At 36.6% G+C, this 22361-nt stretch overlaps 1 protein-coding gene across 1 annotated transcript; it reads right to left on the bottom strand.

Moving 5' to 3' along the window:
• Window positions 1-1755: 1755 nt before the first annotated feature.
• On the bottom strand, window positions 1756-17447 carry LOC106176435 (uncharacterized). The gene is made up of 3 exons (XM_013558812.3): window positions 16753-17447; window positions 15347-15493; window positions 1756-3383 (listed from the first exon to the last, which is right to left on the bottom strand). Exons 1-3 carry the CDS (start codon window positions 16955-16957, stop codon window positions 3220-3222), a joined length of 516 nt encoding a protein of 171 aa, XP_013414266.1. The 5' UTR covers window positions 16958-17447; the 3' UTR covers window positions 1756-3219.
• Window positions 17448-22361: the final 4914 nt, after the last annotated feature.

The following is a 22361-nucleotide window of genomic DNA, read 5'->3' as shown; positions in this document are numbered from 1 at the left end:
GGTTTCTGTTCCAAGACATAAGAATTATTAATTGGTGTGTGTGTCATTATTCGCTTTACTGGTTATTCTAAATTGGCAAAACTTTCAACAGGTGGTCGTGAAAATTTTAGAGTAAAACTTTAAATTGATTCAGTTGCTTGATACTTCTGTGAAATAATCTCATATGTGAAAACCAAAGAAAAATTTTAAAGTTAAAAGTTAAATGACAGTTTGTGCGATTTGAAAATGAAACAAAAAGCTTAATATAAAACATCCTCAGAAATGTACCAATAATAAAAAAAATCATCATCTTATTAACCCTAAAATAACATGCAGTGTAAGACATATCTTTATTTGTCGTGCACTTAGCCTGACTTAAGAAAATGATGATAATAATGTGTACTTTAAAATCTCGCTCAACGTTCGTCCTTTTGTGTACAATGTAAAGATTTAAGATAAAAACTTGTAAATCTAAAACACATGTATCATCTAAAATCACGAACAACGTGTCTTAAAATTCTAAAGTCAACTAAATAGTCAATTACTGGGAAATGCTTAGTTAAATAAAACTACATTATCGTTTATAGTTATCTGTTTTACATCATATGCACCCTTATAAATTTATTCCAAATAAGATAGCAAAACTTGAAACGTTTCAGTTATTTCCTATCGTAAAGCATGGCCTCAGTCGTGGCATTGAGAAAAAGTACGGATTATTGGAAGGAAACATTCCGCTACTTTAGACGACGAAGTCACATGAAATGTCCCCGTAAAAACCCAACCCCGGGCACCAGGAATCGCTGGATTAATTTGATTAGAAGGAAACATTATACAGTTAATGTGCATTTGTCTAGGCCCGGCGACGTTATCTAACGATAACGTTGATCTAAACCTGAACGCATTCCTGCTGAAAACAAAAAGAGCATCAAAGACACTTTCATTGAATTTTTTGGTTTGATTTATTCTAATGTAATGGCAATATCTCTATCATGACAGCAGTATAGCTGCGTCCGTAGTACAACCATTAAGTTAGAAGTTGGATGTTTACAATTAAATACACCTCATCGAAGTTTGGCGCATCGCACAACTGATGCAGAAAATCCTACCCTCTACCAGGGTCACAGATGGATTTTTCACTAGATATTCACAGATATGTCTCTGGGTATTAATGACACGATTCTCTGCTGTGAGAAAGTGCACATATTTAATCGGCTGCTCTGGTAGAGGATAAAGGAAACCTATGTGGACGTAAAAACATTTTCATCCACAAACTTAAAAACGAGGCCATCGGTAGGCCTGCCAAAACTTAACCATTCAGTGATAAGATAATAAATTCTCCTTGATGTATTGCGTCATGTCTAACAGTCTTCCTCGCTACTTTAATCCTTGTTTCACACTCTAGGTGATGAGACTGGCACACAGGCCTACACAGGCCAAGTTATAACGTCATTTTTGCCCATGTCTCCACCTAGTGGCCAAACAAGGTCGACAGCACCGAGAAAGACTGCAACAGGTAGCAGATGAAAATGTCTTCACAAATGTTACATTTTTGCCAACTATACCGAAAAAGCTGGGATTGTGTCAATAAAGCATACGCTTTTATAATACATGCAATCATTGTTAAAATTAGCTTATTTTCAAGACATTAAAATAAAGAAATAATGATAAAAGTGTAATGTTTTACGCAAAAAGATGTAGCCTATGTACATTCCATCCCAACGATTTCTAATTTAAGTGGAAAATGTTTTAAACTTACAAAATATGTGGGTATTACCTCCAATATTTCTGTGACTGTCAGTCACCATCATCAGGGAGTAAATGACTAGGGTCATTTCACCTGGAATGAAAATCCGGGTCAATTGCCCCTAATCAGGTAATACCCACATATTTTGTAAGCTCTTGATAAAAAGAAAAACAATAATTTAAATTGATACATACAGAGCTAATGAAACTGTTCTCTCATAAAGCTACATGGTTTTCATAAAGGTGTATGTTATGGTGCCAAATTGAAGTGCGCATGATTGACAAGAAGGACGCTGAACCATTTGCAGTCAGGAGGCACATGTTGAGGCATTTTTGGGCTCAAAGATTGCGTGCAGCAATAATGACGCATATCTCTGGTTTCAGGGACACTTTGCGCTACAGCACATTACTTTTACAGTTGATTATTCTGGCTGTTCCAGGTACATCAAGAAATTATAATGCCTTCCTACTCATTATATGCTTGTAGGCCGTGAGCAACTTTAATTGAACAGCCGAGTGACTACTTTTAAGATATACACTGTATTCTATACCGCGTTTAGTTTACTGTCACACCAACAAAAAATCTATAAAATTAAATCAAAAAGGTGATGTGTGTGTGTGTGTGTGTGTGTGTGTGTGAGGTATATAAATGCTATAAACATATTAAACAACTTTTGTGTTAAACTAAAAAAGAGTATCTCCCGTCGTAGATATCAACGTCATTGCTCTTTATAATTTCACAATATAGTTCGTTGTTAGAAAAGGGTAAAATAATCCATGTACAAGCGTAGTAGGCCTGCATGTATGTCGAAGTTCTTTGTTTCTGTAAAATCTAATCAGTAGGACTATCGATCAAAACACTAGATAAACCTGATGGTTTTTGATCAATGATGAATTGCCTGACTGGAAGCACGTTATTAATAAATCATGACGCTGAATGTACCATCCGAAATACAATTGAAATTTAAACAAGCATACAGCAGACCGAGATTTCAGTTTCTTCAAGTAGACACGGGACTAATTTATATATACATGCACCATCAATTTTCGTACTGTCTATATCTTCCTTACATTCAACACTTTAGGCCGTCGTAATGACATTTCAGGAAATTGATTGGTCTGTAATTGCAACTAGCCTCCCGCTTTTCATTTATTCTTTTTATCCTCGAAAGGTTCAAATTTATTTAGTATATTCGCCTTTCATGCGATCAGATATCTGCCAATTAGCCATCCTGAAGTTATAATACAACCAATTCAGTGATGCCTTTCTGCTTTTTCCTGTTCTTGTTCCAGTTCAACAAATGCTTTATCCTCTTTCATTACATTTTTCGAGTTCGATATATCGTAATTCTTTGATATCAAAAACCCTCTTCCTACTGCAAGGATTAAGTGCAGGGCGTAAACATAGTTACAAATAAAATCCAAATCGATTCACCGATCAAATCCTTTCTGATGTGGGAGTTCATCGCAGTTTTCATCTTCAATAGAAGACATTTGCTAGCAGGTCCGTGCCTTTTTGTGCAGAACGAATAATGTTCCTACGGCAATATTCATCAAGGCGGATATCACCACCAGCCACAAAGACCAGGCCACACCGGTTCCTGCCAGATCTTCTTTCACTTTTGTTCCATAGATTATTACTCCAACTAGCATGGTGAATGCTGAAAAGCAATACATTATTGTAGTAAAAAATAATATGTTGTATAAGTTTATAAATTAATAAAATAGAAATGAATAGATAAATGATGAAAACAATTACGAGCAAATGCTTTTCAGTGGAAAAGCATATATAAATATATAACACATATACATATCCTGTCACGGAAATGTGTGGTAAGATTTGAAATGAAATTATACGAGATTTGGTAAAATGTAAATGTTGCCCTAACAATATATAGCGACTCTAAATTGGAAAATTGTCCGTCTGAATACAAAAAGGTCACCAGAACAATAGACCCTTTTTGTGTAGACCCAACTAAAGCTTTGAAAAACTAATATTTAGGGGTTTTAGTGGATGCATTTACGGTTCATAAATCAGGAGTGCAGAATCTCATGACAAGGCGCTCTGATCGTGCCAACCTGATCAAAGCAATCGTCTGCGGGTTAACAAATCACATCCTTAGGGGGTTCACAGCGGCCAAGAAGTTTTCAAATTGTATCAATACCACATCGATCTGTAACAATTATGCTAAAACTTTCACTCAAAGACTATGCAAGTTGATAATCTCATTATTTTGTAGATGATGTTATAGTTTTAAAGCATTTCACTGATGCGAATTATTCTACGGAAGGATGGGGAAGGTGCTTTTCCCAAGATATAGCACAGAGCTCATTTCTAAAAAAAAAATAATGATAATAACTCACACTGAAATAAGTTACATAGGGTGGCGATTTAAGTCCGACGATTTAACGCCGATGTAAGTTGAGTTGGGTGAGCTCACACTTACATTACTAGCGTCAGCTTTCATAATTCCAGTATAGTACATCTTAACTGGTTTTATATTTTCAATAATTTAACAATATTGAAAAAAGTGGAGAGTTGATATTTGTACAAATAGAGTTCAATAAGTGTCAAGACTTTTACTGAACTGAGGGCGGTCACGGAGCAAAAGTACGCAAGCTGACTAAAATATATCTGAGGCATAATGCCTATGCAATGAATGATTCTCCCCCCACCCTTCCTCCAAATAAAATCCTGAATCCAGCTAGTAGATTGCCGTCATAATCAGGATTCCATTTTTCAGACACAGTCCTGGTTTTGGCAAAAAACACTAGTCAAGTAATTTACTGTTTCTAAAATAAAGAAAGTAAAGCTGAATGGCGTGACGAGTATACTGGTATTCTATGCACAGTCAATGTTCAGCTGCTAAAGGCAAACTTCGTTGCAACTCGCTGACCGTGGTTTAAGAAGGGTCACGCCGCATTCAACCAGTTGCGCTACATCACCACTACCGCAATCATGATGAATGCACCCCTTGCATTCCTTGATTCTATTCTATAAAACACACACACACGAATCTATTTCTTAACTCTTTTTTTCAAAACATCACAGTACTGTTTTTTTTACCTTTAGCCTTCAGATATGTGGGTGTAAAATAAAAATCTATGTATGGCAAAACTCACATCGAAATACGTGCTTAGAACATATCTGATTCACAATGTGCATATTTCCTTTTCATTTTTCCTTCTCCAAAAGCATTTCATCACTGTTAATTACTTCAGTGGTGTTAATATGGTGTTAATATCAATAATTAATATCATGTCAAAAATTCCAGTTTTGCGCATGTGCATGAGTAATATCTAAATGAAAAAATCTTATGTTACAATAATGCTTTAAAGAAAATTATTTTCTCCCACAATATAACAGAAGCTTCTTATGTATTACTTTTGATATCCCTAATTCTAATCACGACGTGAAAGTGACATAGACGCGTGTACTGGCATTCAAATGTATGAGGAGCAAAAATTCTTTTCCCCAGCCGTAGCCAGGATAAACAACTTACCATATGAACGTATTAATCAAACTAACATGGGGCAAAGATGAATAAGTAAATAAGATGAAGTAACGATAATGATAACATAGAGAAAACTGTTACAAAAAGATGAGATGAAACTACTGTAAAATCTAAAATTATATTTAAAAAAAAAAACACCATATGTACCATGAGATAAATTAAAATGAAAATAACAGATGACTCAAGATCTTTAAACTTGAAATAGAAATTGAGATGATTTGGGCCTCCTCTTTATACAGCGTGGGAGAGAACACACCAGATGCCAGTTAACAGCATGCCTGTCAACATTAATAGGTTAAACGGGAAAACCTTTAGCCCACCTTCGTTTGAAAGTGTCTGTATGAGTTTATATAGGGGGCATTTTTGTTTGATACGTTCAAAGATCAGTACAGGGGCAGTCTGGCGTCTTGACCCCATTTTTAAATAGTAAATATAATTTCAGGAAGGTTTGCTGTTAGAGCAAAGCCGAAATCCAGCAAAATGTTTCAGCTTAGACCACTTTCACATCCAAAGTTGATACGTGGACTAACAGATCTGCGGATCAAATATGGTCGACCCACTTGAATGCTTACCGCATAATCGCTGCAGGGGATCTATTCAGTGTCTATTCAGTGTCTATACTGCAATCTTTCAAGTGGGTCGGCCATATTTGTGAATCTGTTGGTCCGAGGATCAACTTGTTCTGAATGGCCCCTTAACCAAACATAACTTTTTTTTTACTTATGACGCACCCTGATTTCAACAATATATACCTAACAAATAAATTAACACCCGGATTGTTTTATCATAGGTGTGCTGTGTTTTTATATCGCTACAAAATCTGTCATCGTCACCTCCTGGCACTGGATAAAAATGAACGCGCGCACTTGTTCACCTGCAGGTGATTTTCTTCTCCTACGCTGGGCAGTGAGTTATTATTGTTCAAGGCCCCAAGCCGCTGCAACCTCTTGAACGGATGCCATTATTTTAATCATTTGCCAATTAACGCCCATGTCAGATGAATATTCTGTTTATTCTTACTATGTACAGTTTTGCTAGGTTGCATGGAGCCTTTGTAAAACTGCCCGTGACAGACCAAGAATCGTGCCCACGCCTGAAATGAAGATCTTCCCAGTTGACTAATATCAAGAATTATTGGTACTACATTCTTAGTATTATGTAAAACAGGGTCTAGAACGTGAGGAAGTCAGCGATCGCATTGCACAAATGCAATCAAGGGTCGTTTTCTATTGTGTTTCGCGTTGAGAAAGAGAGAGAGTCCGGCGAGAGAGAAAGTTGGCTGATTCTTGCGGGAAACTGCAAAGGGTGTGCTGACGTTCGCCCCCGGCTGTCTGACTAAAAATCTTACCCTTTTTTATATCCATCAAAATGACTCAATGATTCAAGTGCCCCAACATTTATCATCCTAACAATTCTAACAAATTTGATTTCAACAATTAATCATTGCTTTTTACCATCCCCAGTGGTCATATCTATCCATATAAGGGATCTGAAAAATAGAATTGCATTGATGAAGATTGCTATCTTACGTCTTGTATTACGATATTACACAAAAGCTGTTAAATGCTGTGTTTTCTGATTGATGTAGCAATTAAGATGCGTACAATTGATTCCCCAGTATAACTAAATCATACAGGAATTGTCGTTATCAAACGAAAAAGCGCCTTGGAACCGCTTATTTCCAAATGAATATCGACTCATTCAGATCTTCTTTGTCTATTTTCAAATCAGCCTGTAAACCAATGGATGACCCACAGAATAAATTTATGGTCAAGATAATGGCACTTCACACTAAATGGGCACTCTCGTTTTTTTTTTTTTTTTTTTTTTTTTCATATAGTAAACCGCATTACATCAGCTTATATCAAATGATCTTCACCTTGCGCCAAGGCAATGTAGGAAGTGTAGTCAAGTGCACTTGCTCGTCCTTGTGTTAAGAATCTTGGTAATTTTTCATTCTCCTGTCTCGAAATCCGGAACTTATTGTTTTTATTATCAATTCTTCCCAACAAGCCTGCGGACACGTATGGTTGGGTGCTGTTTATGAACCATATCATGTACAGACTTTAATGAAACGGTGCTTCATAAGTCAAAAAAAAAAGGGGCGCACTTTGACAGTGATGGTCTCAAACCAAGATTATTACTTCGTGAAAATAACTATAGCACTTAATGCTAACCTTTTATTATCTAATAAGAGACTAAACGCAGGGCTGAGAGGGGGCTCGGAGTATATTATGACTGCATTATTGATCTATATTGATTCAAAGAACCCAAAGGAAATGAAAATTCTATCAAGATTATATGCTACAAGCCGAATAGTCAATCATTCCTGACATGTGTAATTGCTTTCAAAGTGGAATCCCTTGCTTTAAGTTGGCCAGAGCAGACTAAATTCGCTTAAAGCATGATCGAAATGGGATTTAAGGAAATCAAAAGTTTTTTCATCCTTTTCTATCACTTTTCCCTAGCCCTAGACACCCATAATGATATCATCAAAATATGCAAAGGCGTGACACTGTGATTTGATGAAAAAAAAAAGATATTTTATGGAGTCATAAATCGTATTTCGGTCTCTACGTTTATTTGTCGACTGAAAACATTCCATCTGTCTGAATTTGTAAATTGGTAATATTATTATCAATTTAGAGCTTTTTCTTGACTAATTAAAAACTCAGAAATTCCCTCTGTAAACATTGCCAGTAAACACTGACATTTGTCAGCTGCAGCCCCTAATACGAAGTCACACTCTCTCTAGAACGAATCTGCAAACACAATACCAACCAGCAAGAGGATAGACGGAAATTAAAATGCATACTGTATGAGGCCACGAGTTGATATCACAGAAACGGCGGAGGGTTGCCGAAGCTGAGTAATTGATTGCATTGCAAAGTTCATCAATATTTTTGATGATCAGTATAATGAAGTCGTTTTTCGTTGAAGGCTGGCGTCATGTAAATTTTCGTAGCTGCAACAGGAAGATTAGATAGATCACCGTACAAACAAAAAAAAAAAAAAAAAAAAAAAGAAGAAAGAAACCAAGCGGCTTAATCATTTGATGGTTCGGAAAGACAACAAATGAGCAGACAATCTATCTTAGTTTAAATATTACGTAAAAGAAAAACAATCCTATGGACAGAATAACTGCATTTGTAATTATGCCTTAATGCATATGGCACAATGGTGTTTGAAGGAATATGATAAAGATTATGTTTTTATGCATTGGTAAAGAGTTTGTATTGGATAAGAAGACAAAACCATCTAAAATAATTGTGATAATAATTCTTACCACTGCTAATAAATACTTATGTATGAGTACAGCGCTAGACAAACGTATTAATTAGCGCTGTTTACAAAGATGACTACAAATGGCATAAACCTAAAGCCACTAAAGAATAATTTTAGACTATAAAATATCATATTTAGACGGAATACTCTGTGCCTGCCTTTTAAATACACGGGAAACTCAGCAGGTGTCCCCTACAACTACGGAGTCCACAATTATTATTGGCCAAAGTTATCGAGAAAGATATTGAAAAATACTTAGCAAAAATCGGATTGTGTGCTGTGAGACAGATTCATATTCAAATAGGTCTTGCGCCGCAGTAATAAGATATTGTGAAATACTAATTGTGTAAAAGTCGTGTGCAAACTAAACTATAAACATTGGTTAAAACAGACGGCATTGTTTAAATCACCTACGCCTGATATACGAATTTTTATGTGGAATAATGTTTTTGACGAGTTAAACTGCACGATCAGGTAAAATATCTCTTAATTCAGCGATAAAATAACTTATGATCTGATGCTAAAGCAACTAAGGCCGCATTCTCAACGAATTGAGCCAGGCTTTACAAATCCTGAGAACTAAAAATGGCGGACGTACATGAAAGAAAAACCGCCTAATCTTTTAATGGTCTCTCCGCCTCTCACACGCCTCCCCACACGTCGTCCCTGCGGGGTACAGTAATTAAATCTCGGCTCTGTTCGCCATGCGGAAGCTACCTGAGAAATATTAAGTGCGCATGCTCATCAGTTAAACTCGTGGTGAAGAAAGCATGGCGGCTGAAGGCGATCGAAGGAAAAAAGCTCTTCAGTTCTATTATCTTTCAAAACAGAGACGAAAAAGGAATGAATTGGCCCGTAGAGCAGCAATGAATCGACGATCTACGGAGATAATATCACCAGAGATATTATTCATGTTCGGAGCCGAGATTTAATTACTGTACCCCGCAGGGACGACGTGTGGGGAGGCGTGTGAGAGGCGGAGAGACTATTAAAAGATTAGGCTGTTTTTCTTTCATGTACGTCCGCCATTTTTAGTTCTCAGGATTTGTAAAGTCTGGCTCAATTCGTTGAGAATGCGGTCTAAGCGTATCAAATGGCTACTTGGCGGTGTTCATGCTAACGCCTTGGTGGTACTTATGACTAATATTCCATCAATCGAATCGCGTGATCTTAAATGTGCCTTTATAGATCTATATTATATCTACGTCAAAAGAGTCCCCCAGTAGGCGTGTGTTGCCATGCAGAGCAGCAGCAAAAAAAAAAAAAAAAAAAAAAAAAAAAACAATGAGTAGGCCTACACAGCATTTGTTGCAAGCAAAACACATAGACCCTGCAGAAACAAGTTCATCATTAGGTGCTGTATTTTAATTTAAAAAAATGAAATACAGACGACTCCCATTTGGAACACCACCATTTAAATTAAGTCTTTTTTTGACAACATTGGATTAACCATGTTTAATCAAGGTCGATATTCCAAGGTCTTTTGACGACTCGACCAACTTAGTGCCGGTTTTGAAAGGCAACTTGGCTTACTTTGGATTTGGAAGGGATGTAAACCTAGGCATAGACAAGACAAATTTACAATTTTGTTGTATGTTACGCAAGTACATTCCTGTTTTAACTTCCTGTATATAATTAGGGTTTTAACTGGCACAATGTTAGGTCTATACTTCTGCTTTGCAGTCTACAGTCTACTCTGCGGCGTATTGCCAGAATAAAAACCCTTCGAAGGTCTAGGTATCGAATACGGAGAAGAGGTTTAATCAAAATAATTTGATTTGGCTTTGAAACACTAATATTGAGGCACGATATAAATTGCTTATTAAGTGTCAATTTTGCATGTCAGAATGACATGAGCTAATTGATTCATAGTAAAACTGAAATATTAGTTACTTCAGTCAAAGAAACTGTTCTTTCTTCCTACGCAAATTATAATCTGCGAGATAGGAATCAGTTAAGAATAGAAGCAAATCTTAGCGAGTTGTCGTGGCATTTGAGGACTTGTATTAAACCAAGGGGATTTTCGGTAAAATATTTAATGGGATTTGCAACTTGCTATGATATTTCATTTGCATGTTCAGAAGGCATGTGAAGGCCACAGGGAGAGATAATTCCGTCAGATCTGTAAACCTAAGTTATGAAGAATGTTCTCCCTGACAAAGGATCAAATTGTTCCGATTTTCGCCTCAATGGACCCCCTTTAGTATACTGTGCACGAATTATTGGCTCTAAAGGATATAAAAAACACAGGTGCCGGGCGTGACTGCTGGTTTGAAATGCAGATATGTTTGCTTTTAGTTCACTCCCGAAAGCATAAACAGAATCGCACTTTTCTCAATGACAATTCGTTAAAACAACTACGAGTATCGTCATCTAAACTTTGAATTACGTTGCGTTTGCACACGTCAAATCAAAATTGCTGCAGCATTATACATGTATTATTTGTGTGTTGGGCTGATAAATAAGATCAAACGACAATGATGCAAGTCAATAAAGGCCAATAAAACCAAAGCGTTAGTTACATCATATGCCAGTCGTAATGATGATGATGCAAGTCAAAAATGGCCGCCAAAATATACGTTACTACGTACATACGTTATAATTGTTACGAACAATTATGATGTGTAATGTTCCGTTCATCTTATTCAAATTCAAAGTTTCATTGGCATATATGAATACAAAAATGCACAATACAAATCTGTTCATTACTTGGTTATCACAATCCCTTTGAGTTTTCTGTAGAGTCAGAATTCCACATGTGTCTTATCTTATGCTAATTCTCTTGAATAAGGGATTCCTTGCAAAGGTTTCAGCTTCTGACAAATGTGTTATGGTAATATGGTGAATAACGATGAAATCGCGAAAATCATGAGTAAGATGCTGGCTTTCACACTGTTTCTGTGGATTCAGTATCTGCCATAGTGATAAATCTAACACCATATTCTGACGAGATTGCTTAATGGTTTGCATTTGTAATCACCAGGTTCTAGGAAAAAACTGGCATTTTGGGTCAGACAGTAACAAATAAATATACTTGCCTGTGAAAAAAGAATAATTATTGCAATCAGATGACCGTGCACCTTCGTCAGACATCTATTCAAACACAAACATGATGGCACCTACCTACACGCATACGCACACAAACAAAACACCTACACATTCACCTTGAGCACCGCCGATGGATTTCACTGTTACAAAATAAGGCATGATCACTCATGAAATCAATCGACAAATCTGAAAATAAGGAAGTAAAGCCTAGATTACATTTGATGCCCGTACAGTGCACGTGTACTGCCCGTAATACTCTTTTTGTACGGCGTCTGAGCAGATGTAGACGGTGGCCGTGCGAAATTGAACGGAATCGTACGGATTTAAGGCCATGTAATGTAGACATACTCAGCCCGCAGCTCTTTACGATTAAAAAAAAAAAAACGGCAACTAAGGCAACTAATTAGTTCTGTGCTCTACTTTCGTTACGACTTTTGCTACATCCTTAAGATGTCAAAATACAGTGAGTTATGTATTTTGTAATTATCGCATGTGTTAATAGTGTAATATTTAATCACACCAGCAAGGTTTTAATGATTTAAGATATGTGGGATAACAGTACTGTATGGCAGGCGAAAAATGAATCAGACTTCAGTCGGGTTGATAAAAATTTATTAAAAAATGGGGTTTTACAAGCAGGTTTGTACGCAGTATTTTAAAAGGATTTGAAGTTGAAGACTCACTAGTGCAACGGACAAAGATCGAAAATGTGAGAGAAGAAAAGAATGTACCGTATATAATTTCTCTAATTTGAACATGAACATGCAACATTAGAATATGATATAAAACAGAACATGGGCAATGTATATATAAAGATAAAACAACTTCCACTTCTTTTTTCATTGACAAAGAAGAAAATTCAATATTGCCGAGCACTGAGGTCAAATCTTGTCAAAGACGATAACGAAACACTTGAGTGATATGAAATCTTATCCTTACTTTATGTTGTAGTCATTTCGAATCATTTAGACTTATATCACCCGAGCCTCAGAGATAGGCCTAACTTGAAACCTATCTCTACACTATATCATACCCTTGCCGTTTCAAGGGTATGATGTAGTGTAGAGGTAAGTTTCAAGTTATCTGTGAAGCTCAGGGCATGGAAGCATATAGTCTGAATGCTTCCATGCTCAGGGTGAAAAAAATCGGGGACCGCAAAACGATGTGGGCAGTATCTAAAGTGGGAAGTGTTTTTGACTTTTAAAGTTAAACTTTTAAAGTTTACCACTCTTTTTACCGACAGACACCAAATGTATCAAAAGGAGATAGAACTCACGCACCGGTGCTTCTGTTATGTTAAACGTTTCACTAAATCCTACAAAACAAACGAGAGGGATAGTATGATGAAATTAAACAAACTAAAACGTGCTAAAAGCTTTTTGAGAGACAGCTTATGTACATCAAAGATTCATCATTCTAAAGTGCATTTGTGCCAATAAAAGACGTATCTGAAAGTCAATGTTAGAGATGATGCAGGTGTAAATTATCAATAGGTAATGATTACATCTTTAAATTATTTGCAGTATGGTGTGTTCTGAGCAGCTTTACACTACAAATCGTTGAAGGAGAAAAACGTGAAAAAAAACCCAGCTCCACTCAAACATCAACAACATATAAAACAAACCAATAACTTATTTAGCCATTGGCCCAAGCAAGACGCAAAAATTAAACAACTTAGCCTAGAGTTCTGTTTAAAAAATACCAGAAAATGCAGGATTTATCTACTAAAACATGCCCCACGATCACTGTGGCTGCAGTTTAAATAGATATCCTACCTATCAAAGCTGACTACAGTTGTTTCTTGGGGGTTAAATGATCTAACCTTCTACTTTTATTCCACACTGCCTTTTAATATGTTCTTACTAAATTAATGAGGTCAGTTTGGATTGGACGAAGCACGCGTTTTCATCTATACGAAAATGGTTATAACAGCAAATTTCACACATTTCAGTAGCATAAATTCAACATGTCATATTCACATTTCAGTAGCCCTCCCCCAGATACTTATTTATAGGTGGAATGTACAGTACTATAATACAGCCTGTTCCAATATACATCATATACATGTATAAAGTTTAAATGGCTGCAGTAGGTCCATGCAATTTCCTATCTGACAAAACTTCTCGCCTCCTCCGGATCAACCGTGCTGAACTATTTCCTATTAATACTCTTGCAAAAATCTGCACTTTTCTAATTATTTGTCACAATGTGTGAAAATTGACTATAATCAGCTTATATCTAATAATACTTTCTTATAGCTAACGTTACCATTTTAATTAATTAATTAATTTATTTAAATGCATGACAATAAAGAAAGGACCTTTTGTTGATTAAAAAAATAGCTCACGAGATTGCAGACAATAAACACGACTCTTCAATTTTTTCCCTGCGGTATTTAACTAATTTCAATTATTTGCCATGCTTAACTCTACTGATCTCTTTTGAGACCACTTATTTTTGATTAGCTTAAGGCAATGTAATGGCTACAAGCATAGATTTCAGCTCCGGTAAATATGCTATTTCATGCTCAGTCGGTAATAACATTACTTAAAAACTTGCACCAGGCCTTTGACACATTAGCATTGGTTATTTGAAAGGATAAAAGGAATATTTAAGACAGCAAATAATGGATAAATCATCTCCACCGGACAATATCACGAGCGGAAATTGCATTAGTTTGGAAAATGGCTCGGATAATAGGTAGAGTTCCTTCCTTATCTAATGGCGTATATGTAATAATTGTATGTATAATGTAAGCAATTTTCGGTCGGGAAGGGGGGGGGAGCAAGCCATGTTTTGTAACAGATATCTAATCATCAGAGAACAATTTTTTTCCAATTTTTTTCGGCAACATCTGTAAAGCGTACATAGTTTGTCGAATAGAATGGTCATTCTAACTATGGGATTCAGTGCCAACAGCTATGGCCTATATTAGGCATCCTAGTATTGCATATTTTACTTTTAAGTTATTTCCAATTTTTTTCCTCTCGGTAATCCTGTTTTGGCGCACTTCATATCACCTATTGGCTTATAGAAACACTTGCAGAAACTTCTTATCTTTATAGAAACACCGCCAACATATTTCTATACAAATCTTATCATACAATTTTCTCTCAATCAATAAACAAAGTATATTCTAATTGTTCATTAAAAGCATTCTATCGGCAAACTCCTGCAGCAGCTCAAAATGATTTTTTAACCGATGGTATGATATACCTGTGAGAATGAAAAAGATCTCTTTGCTTGTACTTAGAGCCCAGTAATTGATTTACGCCGTGTAAATTGACAGGGTAAAACTCCAAGAGCTGATTGAAAAGTAATGTTCTGGTTTATTTTCTTCGACTCTCTTTATTTGTGCGGGTTTCTTGAAGCATTTGACCACATCACTTTTGGTCGTTTGTCAAACTCTCAAACAATGCGGAGCTTTTAGCAACCATGATACAATATACCTGGAGGGCACTGTGGCTGTATATGCGTGCATGCGTATCAAACTGAGTTTCAGAGATTACTGGAAACCAACCTTCACTATCAGTAACCACAGAGTCATGCTGATAGTGAAGGATAGTTTCAAATAATTATGAGACTCAGGGTCACTTGCATCGATACAGGTATTTTTTGTACCTACTTTGAGCGCTCACGTGTTTGTGTGCCATAGAGCGCGTGCCTGAGTGTGCGAGGAATATACATAATATGTAACATATACACTGAGATTTACCGATTTCTGCAGTACATGTACTAATGATTTTTTTAATCTAAGGTATAAAATTCATAGTTACCTGAAGTGAAGCTTAATACTATGGTCGCTAATATCACCGTAGACTTCTCAAAGGCGGAGTGGAGCATATACAGGAGAGCTAATATAATCAAGCCCATGTACATCAATAGGGATATTATTTCTAATGCCTGACAGGCATGCAACGGTTCTGAAATAAAGAAAAACAGTAAAAAAATTGATGTCAAGCATTGATAGAGGTAGTTCCTTTGCATTCAGTCGTCAATGAATTACGGTTTCTGAAGTCAGAAAACCTTCCATCCGTATTACTCAGATGTTGGCAAAGAATTTAATATCTACCCCTAGCGTATAGTTTTATCAAAAGATAAGCACCGTCATCTGGACCTGTCAATCCACCACTGAAAATAGTGCATTTAACCACCGGTATACACCATGACTGTCTTTTCTGCCCTAACCCCCTTCTTCCTACCCCCCTCCCCCCAAACCCATTCCAATATACCGCCCACTCTTGAGTGCACTTTGCTGAATGTTAAGACCTGTTAATTTGTTCTTCACTTTTGTTCAGACATTCCTCTGGTAATTTATATGATCAGGCTTTTAGATATGAATAGAATACAGAATGATAAATGTGCAAAAAAGGTGGAATCTGATAACTAACCCGATCTTTACTTTCAAGGTACATTATTAATTGGCTCATCGTATGATGTTCTATTGGAGCAATAAGTCTTTATCTAATCATCCGCGGAATATTCTCATCAGCCTGCTATATAGAACACCAGAAATCACCTAATAAGCCAAGTTTGTGATATATGCATCGTGTATGAGACCGAGTGGATTAATAATTGAATGAGCACTAAACGTATATGCTATACAGAATACGTTTGGTTGGGTGGCTGAAGTGATATATGGCTGGTAAACGTTGCTTTACCTAGATGGGGCAGAGATTCCCTTGAAAAATTACTTAGCATTTGTTATAGCAAATATAGCAACAATAACTTAATCATGTTAAGAAGGTGAACATATGTACAGCAACATGTGTTTTCAGAGATGACCAAATTGATAGGGCGCAAGAGATTCTTCTTCTCTTTCCATTTATTTGGGGGGAGGTGATATAATGTTACATGTAACAGACGAGAACCCTCACACTTATAGCGAAAAAATGTTAAATTGGAGGCTTTGGACAGCTTACTTTCGATTATTATTCTTTTTATGATGGAAAATAAAAGATGTACATGTAAACACAAGAACTAGAATAGCTAGACAAAACGGAATGTTGTTCACTGTAGTAGGTAGAAACCCAAATCTTGAACACTATATTCTTAGAAAAGAAATCTTTAGGACCAATATATCTATATATCTCTAATGAATGAATACCGTGCTGCTTGCATTCTCGGATAAAGTTATTCATTCACATAATGTACAATGATAAATATAATACATCATGCTTACTTGGTGGATTATGGAGTATCTCGCAGTCACTGTCGCTTCCACAGTGTTGCCAAAGGCCGCTGCTCTTCTGCAGTCCAATTGTCACCCAATAAGGCGTTGACATTCCAACTAAAAACATCACCATACTCAGCACCAATATAACGCAGGCAGACTTGAAAAAATTCGAGAGCCTATACACACGCACTATAAGTCCCAACTCTGGCATTGTGAGCCGATTATCGTATACCTGTTAGCTTAGTCACTTTTTTTCCTGGAAATGAAAGACGCAATGTTCAGATTCGCCACGCGATCTCTCTGCTGTTCTTTCCTCTTGTAGATGTACCTCTCGAGCTAATTACTTGATGTCACTGCATTCATATCATTGTGCAGGTGGAGTTCTTGCCAGACTGCTAGCCACAAGCGTGCAGCATCATATTATTGCTCCCAACGTGAGTCCATCATGTACTGCAAGGCTGAAGAAAGGCTTTTACTTCATTGTACATGATATATAGTGTAAGCCAGTGGACCCCACCCGGAACGGGTTGCCTGCAGGGAAAACGAAACTGCGCATAGCCTGTAAGTTCTAGCTCCAGTCTGCAGGTCTTGCCAGCAGTGAGTGCACAGCTACTGCAGGCGAATGTCGGGGTGCATTTCAGCGACCCGGGACGCTGCACAGCGTATCGATCATCAATCGTCGCGTTTTCCATAATTTGATCAGTCAGGTGTATTGATTATACTAATGGATGGCATCTTCCACTCAGGAGTAGAGTTTGAAAGAAAAAATATATATATTTATATATTTCGGCCATATTTGTGCGGGTATTGGGTTATCATTTTCATTACGTTAACCTACCACACAAATTTGTTTCTAATCTGCGTTGTATCATCTGCACGTGTGTAATTCGTTTTTGCATATTGTTAACTTGTAACCGTTCGATCACCACATTAGCGAGTTAAGAGCTCACAGATGCGAAATGGCAGATATAGCAAGTACACTGTGCCGAGTGTCGCCTTGTCGGCGAGATAAACTCTGAAGTGGTCTTATGACAGACCAGATTTCAATTTCATTCTGTTTCAATCCTTCGGTGTGGAAAATGGTCGACAATTGTGAGCGCTGAAATAATTTAATTGCAGATATAAGATCAAAGTAAGCCATGAGGAACAATTTTTAGCTGAAGCAATTTGATAATGACAGACATGTGCGTCCCTTAATTTCATACTGAATATGAATTTTCGATTACTTTTTCTAAGACAAAAAATCTAATATCATGGTATATAGTGTCTATTTTTCATACTTCTCGATTTTTCAACTGAATATGAATTTTCGATTACTTTTTTATCTTGATTTTCACGCTTTGACTGCTGAGTGTGCTAATTAACCGTGTTCTCTCTCTCTCTCTCTCTCTCTCTCTCTCTCTCTCTCTCTCTCTAAAACGTGTGATTTTTTAAACAAACGAGAGGCCAGAAATCACCGACAACAGGAATCATAGCACCCCATTACTGAAATGCATTTTATTTGTCTCTAATTCCCACACGTACATGAGAGCAAGTTCGCCTATATTACTGTAAGCAAATGTGCATTAGTATAAAATGCGTGCATGATACTAATTCTCCGTAACACTAAATGACCTTGTAGACATTCTGATGTACATGCGTACATGCATATCAGTGCAATTCCACACCCAAGCAGAGAGATGTTAAGAGGCTGTTTTCACGCATAACTTTTTTCGGTGGTATTCTTCTTCAGTATCTATGGATTGAAAGAATAGGAGATCAACCTTGCGCCAACGTTCACCTTTGGAATTATAATACACCTCAATGTCCATTAATCTCGGGCACGAGTCATTAAAACGGGCAATGGAGTAAATGATGGATCGTGTAGCTATATCATATGCCGGGGTATGCTCCCCGCTGTCTGCTGTGCTCTGCACTGCGAACTAGGCGAAAGCACTACTGTTCAGTGACAACGGCTGTTTGTCAAAGTACGGAGTTTCCCTTATGGAAAATTCATTGAAAATACAAACCTACCTCCTACCATTTTAATTCGGAATAATACGCGACAGTGATTGTACCGATTTAAAAATGTTGGAATGGTAGTGTGTATGTGTGTGTGAATATATGTTTAAAGAAAATGGCCCAGAAAAACATGGGTAATGTAAAAATATTGTAATGATCATCTTTTTTTATGACCGGCAAGTATCACTTGTCGTTACTGTCTATTACATAAAATGTCAGATTCGTTCTTGCTCAAAAAACACGATTAATAACAAAAATCAGTTGACAGTAGTCACCATCCTCATTAGAATGTGATTTTCCAAATACTGATTTCACAGGAACGGGTGATAATCTTCATATTGATTGTCTGTAAGCACAGAAAACAATAAACACACAATAAAAATAAAACACACGGAACGTTCTGTTTCTTCATATTGCTAACGGCAGGACGTCAGTAGGTATTGGTGGGAAAATTAAACTGTAAAATGGAGATCGGTTGACATGTGACTTTGTGGAAGTTTTGAATCCATGTGTTCCTTATAAATTTTCGACGATATTCGACAAGAATCACACGTGTTGAACATGCCCTTCGTCCATAGCTGTTGTGCTAAACTAAAAATATTATTAAATGCTTTTTACAAAACTGGACGCCTTGTGCATCGTTTGAACTGCAGCTCTTAACACAGTGATGCATTAAATGTGTTTTCTTTCAGAGCAAAACAGGCTGGCTACATTGATTTTTTATCCACAAATGTCGACATTACCTCGTATTGACATGCATCATACAAAACACTGATTTTTTTTTTATGCGTAACAGTAAATAATTAACCGAATTGACGTTGATGCATTAATTAATGTCAAGTGAGATAAAACAAATATAGCTAAATGTAAAATTATTTTAATGTAAGTCTGACAAATCTATATCGCCCAGAAGACTAGATGAGTTACAGCACAAAACTTTTCGTCTATTATAAATACTATAAGACTAATCATAAAACCATTTTTGGGTTCAAATCAAATGAACAGACCGAACGCTGTTATCTAAGATATGAAATATATTCAATCATCTTATGTTATATAACTCATGAAACGTGTTTAAGTTGCTCTTAAAAAACATCTACAAGTACACATAAGCGCGCGACCACACACACACACACACACACACATTCCTTCAGACAGCAAAGTACTTTCTTCTAAATAAAATTATTAGTTTATGGTTTGATATGCCAGCAACAAAAGAAAAAACTAGTAACTGACATGATAAAGCAGACAAAGCATTCTTATCAAACATATTTCTAGATTAAAATAGGCTGCATGACCTATTGTTGACCACCTCACACTGGGAAGAAAGGCGTTTTTTTTTTCATTAGGAATCATCACCGATATATTTGATACTGACACAGCCAATACACATGAACGATTTACTTAGAATTTAATCATGCAGAATCTATCCCTAAAGCATAATTTTGCCCTCCCCCCACCCATCCACAATTTCATCAAGTCAAACATTGCACACCGATCTTTTAATTTTCTCAAAAGATTGTTTGCGGATAAAGAGCAAAACCTTATTTGACGCCATCATATTGTATTTTTCCTTCAATCAGCGGGTAGTAGAATTGGCAACTATAAAACGGTACTACATACATATACGAATATTCGGCGTGTTTCTGGTAATCAAATGCCAATTGACCTTTTGCTTAATGTTTATCAAAATGGACAACAAACCAACACTCTCCAAATAGCATCCTGTGTCTGGTTCACAGGACAAGATATGGAAAACTTAATTCCATACACCTAGCGACGTTGTGACAGCGCGTAGTGATGTGAGTGGTAGTTACATAATGGTTATATAGGGGGAGCTTAGAGTTTTCTGGTTAATTAAGACGGGCAATGTTTATATGATGATATATTAAAAAAATTAATCGATAAAACATAAACTGTTCTGACAACGTAATCAATAACCCCTCCTTTGTTGAGTGCATGTCACATGTCAAGAATCTCCCTGGAGGGAAGTTCGTTACGTCGTGTCCTCGTTGCTGGTCTTTCCATCATTCCATCATCGTTAAGACGATTATAAACTCCTTCATCACTTTTGCCTCTTAATATACAGGGTTAGCACAAAATTTGATCCCCGCAATATTAGCCTATGTCAAATAGCATTTAAAACTGCTATGCAAAAATGTTATTATAAAACATGCAAATTCCCTGATGGGTAGGAAATGCGTTAGTGTTTCCATCTCTTTTCTTCTACGGACACCGCTGGGTGTATTCTGCAAAAACATTGTATTCAATCACAATAGGGGTTCAATAAAGTAACCCTGAATTATAACGACACCAACTGACTTGGATGTCCGATCGCTTTTGTGTATGTTCCATGCGCACGAAAAACACATATTAGCCCTGACTTTTCATTTTTTTTAACGCATTTATTCAAAGCAGATAGACAGCAACAGTACACTTATGCAAAAAATATGGCGTGAATACAACATCAAGCCACAATTGATCACATCTGTAAAATATAATACTTTAACGTAATAAATGCGCTCATTAAGTTAGACTGACCGAACTCCACTTTCTGTGTGTTTACTGTACGTTCGTGATGTGCGTAAGCCCAAGAGGAAACAGCCTTATAAACTGTATACTAACAAAACGATCTACAGATAGGAGTGAAGAGGAAGACTGTGTAATCAAAGGCGGCAATTCAGAATTTTTATCCATTCGAGGTGATAAGATTCGATGGCAGGACAGGGAGGCATACCAATACCCGACGTGTCGCATTAGCCGTAGTGTTTTTATCTGTCAAATGTTGGATAAAAAAATCGACCTTTTCTAAAATTTACCTTGGTACTCGAAATCAACTTTCTCTAGAACTAATCTAAAAAATAAATAAATAAACAATATGTAATCATAAACGTGGCCATCAAGTGCATTGGAATGATGGAATACGGCATATTAAATCACGACATTGAGGCCACTATTAACTGCTAAAACCATTAGTATTTTAAAGCGAAATTTCAATGCGATATTATTGTTTTTTATGGATCCACCTCCCCCCCCCCAAAAAAAAATGCAGAATTTAATTAGACATCCAGATGCATTTAGTCTATGATGCTTTCTATGAAACCGAGCCATGCCATCTATCTTCCACAATTCGATATCAGCCATGAGAGTTAATTAACCTCACTTCATTACAGTTCATGCGAACCATTCCAATGCATTTATTGAAGCTGCTTGGATTGAAAAAAAGTTCCATTCCCATGCAAATCACTAGTTCAGATTGCTGGGGCGACTAATGTATAGACATTCTATGTATACAGGACATCAAAATTGAGAAGTCTGTTTTGGATCGATCTTGAACCAGGCTGAAAGCATGATGTAACATTAAAGAGACAACAACTGTTCATATGATGTTCAAAATCCCACAATAAATACGTTGTAAAAAAAAACACATGGAAATTTAATAAGTTCTATTTTACCTTTAAAACGGCGGTTATCGCGATTATTTTGAAATCGGTGCTTGCCATCGGACCACTTGGACCTTCATAGATGGCTACCCTCCTTAATAATTTCTTAAGAGAATATTACAAAACACTCTTAAAAAAACAATCGACTAACTTTTAAAGTTCGAACGGATT

This window comes from Lingula anatina, chromosome 2, assembly GCF_051362555.1.
Source record: "Lingula anatina isolate TDL-2025a chromosome 2, LinAna3.0, whole genome shotgun sequence".
NCBI lineage: Eukaryota > Metazoa > Brachiopoda > Lingulata > Lingulida > Lingulidae > Lingula > Lingula anatina.
The sequence above is the reverse complement of the archived record's forward strand: the minus strand, read 5'-3'. Positions and strand labels throughout refer to the sequence as shown.